The sequence below is a fragment of the Diospyros lotus genome, chromosome 4 (genome assembly GCF_014633365.1).
Source record: "Diospyros lotus cultivar Yz01 chromosome 4, ASM1463336v1, whole genome shotgun sequence".
In the NCBI taxonomy this organism is placed as follows: domain Eukaryota; kingdom Viridiplantae; phylum Streptophyta; class Magnoliopsida; order Ericales; family Ebenaceae; genus Diospyros; species Diospyros lotus.
In genome coordinates, this window is record NC_068341.1 from 42,921,565 (window position 1) to 42,924,827 (window position 3,263).

Consider the following 3,263-nt stretch of genomic DNA (forward strand, 5'->3'; position numbering starts at 1 on the left):
ATATGCAACATAGTACAAATAACATAGCATGCCTAGCTAGCCCCACATGTCAACAAGAGCACTTAGTTGTCTTCACAAGCAAACCATAATCCAAGCAAAGATTATTAATTGAGGTTGTAGGCTTGGGATAAGGATGACCAAATATGTTTTGGCTTATGATGCAGTTATGATCAGTTGTCACCATCCCCACCATTCATTTTCTCCATCTTATCTTGTCCCAATCATCCATGTGCTTCCATGCTGCTTCTTGGCTTATGATGTTATTGGATTCAAGGAATCGGATCGGGTCAAATACCAAATTGGGCTCAGCTAATTACTTGGGTTTAGGGTTCAAGATTAATAGTTAAACCACAATTAAAGTATGTTTTAGCTTTATTAATACACAATCTCTTTATAAAAATCTTTTAATTTGGGTGAGTTAGTGAAGTGGGGAAAAGCCCATTATTGAAGGGGGCATACACATACACTTTGGCATTGGCCATTGACCATTGACCAGTCTTCAAAATTAAATTAAAAAAAAAAAGAAAATAAAGGGGGGAAACACTAAATAGAAGAGAAGAAGAAGTACATGAACAAGCAAAGCTTTCAAACAGAAGGGGGGGACCATGAGTAATAAAAGGGAAGTCTAGGGGCGGAAGTGAGAAGGAGAAATTAGATTTTGTTGAAACGAGTTGGCTGGAGTTGACTCGTTACAACCGGGAGTTGGTGGCCACTCGCCACGCTGAGGTGGCGATGAGCGGCCGGGTGTGCCACCCCAGCATCAGGCAGCCATCGTTCTCCTCCACCCTGTAACCGTCGCCGCCGGCAAAGACAGCCAGTAGCATGCTCGCCTGCTTGAACGCGTTGGACCCCAGGTGAACCGGGTCGAAGCCAGCCGAACTCATACGAGTGTGCCACTGAGCCAGGGACTCGTGCCGCTCGACTCGGTCCGTCCCTTCGTAGGCGACCACGTTGCAGATCTGCCGACCCAGGTACATCTCCGACATCAACAAGGCCTGATCGTCGGGCTGAGTCAACCCGGACACCTCCAGCGAGTCGAACATCGTCGAGTAGTAATGCAAAGCCTCGTTGAACCGGTCCAGGAACACGGCCCCATTGTGGTTTGCTTCTTGCTCCACCACGGTCACGATCGTGGGCCTCATGGCCTTTATGGAGGCCAAAACCTTGTCGATCGCTCCGGGTCGGGCCAGCAACGGGTGGAGCTCGAAAACCGAGTTCACGGCCACCGTTTCCACCTCGCTCGGCCGGATGTCGAGCATCGACGGATTGAGATCCGCCAAGCTATTCGCCACAAACCCTCGAAATTCGAATTCGACGCCGATTGTTTCGGCCAACTGGGCCAGCTTCCAACCCACCTGCTGCAAAGCATCCGTGTTGTCCGGCTGCGGCGGCCCAATTCCGGTGAGCCTAAACGCCGGGGGCCCGCCGGGCCGTAATGCCAAAGCTTGCATCAGCGCCGGCCACTGCATCCCCTGCTTCAAGCTGAAATCGATGACGTGGACTCGGCTGGCGGAGCCGAAAGCTTCGAGAATCGCCTGATTGGCGGTGAAGTGTGCGAATTTGAGATATGGACAGGTCTCGTAGAAGTGCATCTGGAGGAAATCGGAGTGGAAGGTTTCGAGAGAATCTTGGGGATAAATCTTGTAAATCCGGCGGGCCAAAGCATGGGCGAAGTAGGTGGCTACTTTCCGCATAGCGCCGGCCTGAGAAACCGCCAGCAAGCTCACGTGCTTCACCAAGGCCTCGGCGAGTTTAAGGTTGTCCTGCTGAACGGCCTCCGCGCAGGCCATCAACGAGTGGACCAGCCGCACGCCAGTCTCCTGCGAGTCTACCACCAACACCGGCCGCGCAGCAGCAGCCGTACCGCCAATCTCCGGCGGCGCCAACGCCGCCGCCGCCGTTTTCATCCGTTTGCACCCATTTTCCGAATCTAAACCCGACAATTCCCTCTGCTTACACACCGCATCGCCCGGAATCGCGCTCAAATCGTACTCCGAGTTGTCTTCGTAAATCCGGGGCTCCGGCTGCGAATTACCGAAGCTGTTTGAACCTGTAACAGTGGCAGAATCGGCTGGACCCAGCCCGACTGCCGGATGGGGCATCGGCGGCGCGTTGAGCTCGAACAGCATGGTCTGGACCCACCCGGACAGATCCGAAGGGTTGTAGTGAACCGTCTCGGACCCGAGCTGTGAAATCCCTTCCTCCGGCGCTGTACCCATGACCATCTCCAGCTGCTCCAGCTTCTGGGCCACATCCGCCATGTCTGACAACTTCACCTTGTATCCCAGCACCGCCAGCAGCTCGTCCATCCCCGCGTCTGGCGGCTGCTCCTCCGCCCACATCTTGGCCTTCCCGGCCGCCGTCGACGCCATAGAAGAACTCTCCCCCTTCTCCCGACCGCGATCTCGCCTCATTGCTTCCCAAATTCACATGAAATTCAAACCCAAATCCAACTCCAACTCCAACTCTCTCTCTCTCTCTCTCAACCTCGTCTTGGTTTTTAGCAACGCAAAGTGCTCGAGCTCCAAGAGAGGAACTGAAGGAGGAGATAAGGAAGAACTGACGCCATGATAATGTTCCTCTTTTTCCTTTTTAATTAATTTTTATCATTACATTACCCATTTAAATAAATATATTGCTTTATTTTAATAATTAATAATAATAATACTTTGATTGCGATATATTTTTGGAAAAATGGAAACTTTTTTGGCGGTTTGGAAATGGGGCCAAGTCGAGAGAAGGGAATCAAAGGAGCCGTGGCAGCACCGTAATGCTGCCAAGCGTGCCACCAATTCCATACGCCTCGCGCGTGGCCCAACTCCGTGCGACTGCCCTCCCTTATAATTTCTTTCTTTATTATTATTATTATACTACTATTATTATATATAATAATTGCACGCACTATTTGCTTACGTGGACCCTCCTCTCCCTTCTCCACGCGCCCTTCCCGCTGCATTTCTCACTTTCCAATGTCATTTTTTATCCCCCACTTGTACTGTTATGTAAATTAAATATTATATTTTCAAGCTTTAAATTTTTGTCAATAAAATAATATCACCAAATTTATATTTTTATTTATATACTTTCACTTTTTTGATATAGTTACTTAATTTTTTTTTTATTTTAATTATATCCAAGAACTTGATTTTTGATTTAATTTAATTTTTATATTTTAATACTTTTTATATGCGAATTATTCGTTGTTTTGATTACATCAATGCATTTGTATTTTTTAATTAATTTAATTTTTTATATTTTTAATA

General features: G+C 48.3%; 1 protein-coding gene across 1 annotated transcript; it reads right to left on the bottom strand.

The window, feature by feature from the left end:
• Nucleotides 1–523: 523 nt before the first annotated feature.
• LOC127800444 (DELLA protein GAI-like) lies at nt 524–2,587 on the bottom strand. Its single transcript, XM_052335059.1, has one exon. It carries the CDS (start codon nt 2,412–2,414, stop codon nt 690–692), a length of 1,725 nt encoding a protein of 574 aa, XP_052191019.1. The 5' UTR covers nt 2,415–2,587; the 3' UTR covers nt 524–689.
• Nucleotides 2,588–3,263: the final 676 nt, after the last annotated feature.

Excerpts from the sequence above, each read along its gene's own strand:
- LOC127800444 (XM_052335059.1), bottom strand. The coding sequence starts at position 2,414 with ATGAGGCGAGATCGCGGTCGGGAGAAGGGGGAGAGTTCTTCTATGGCG.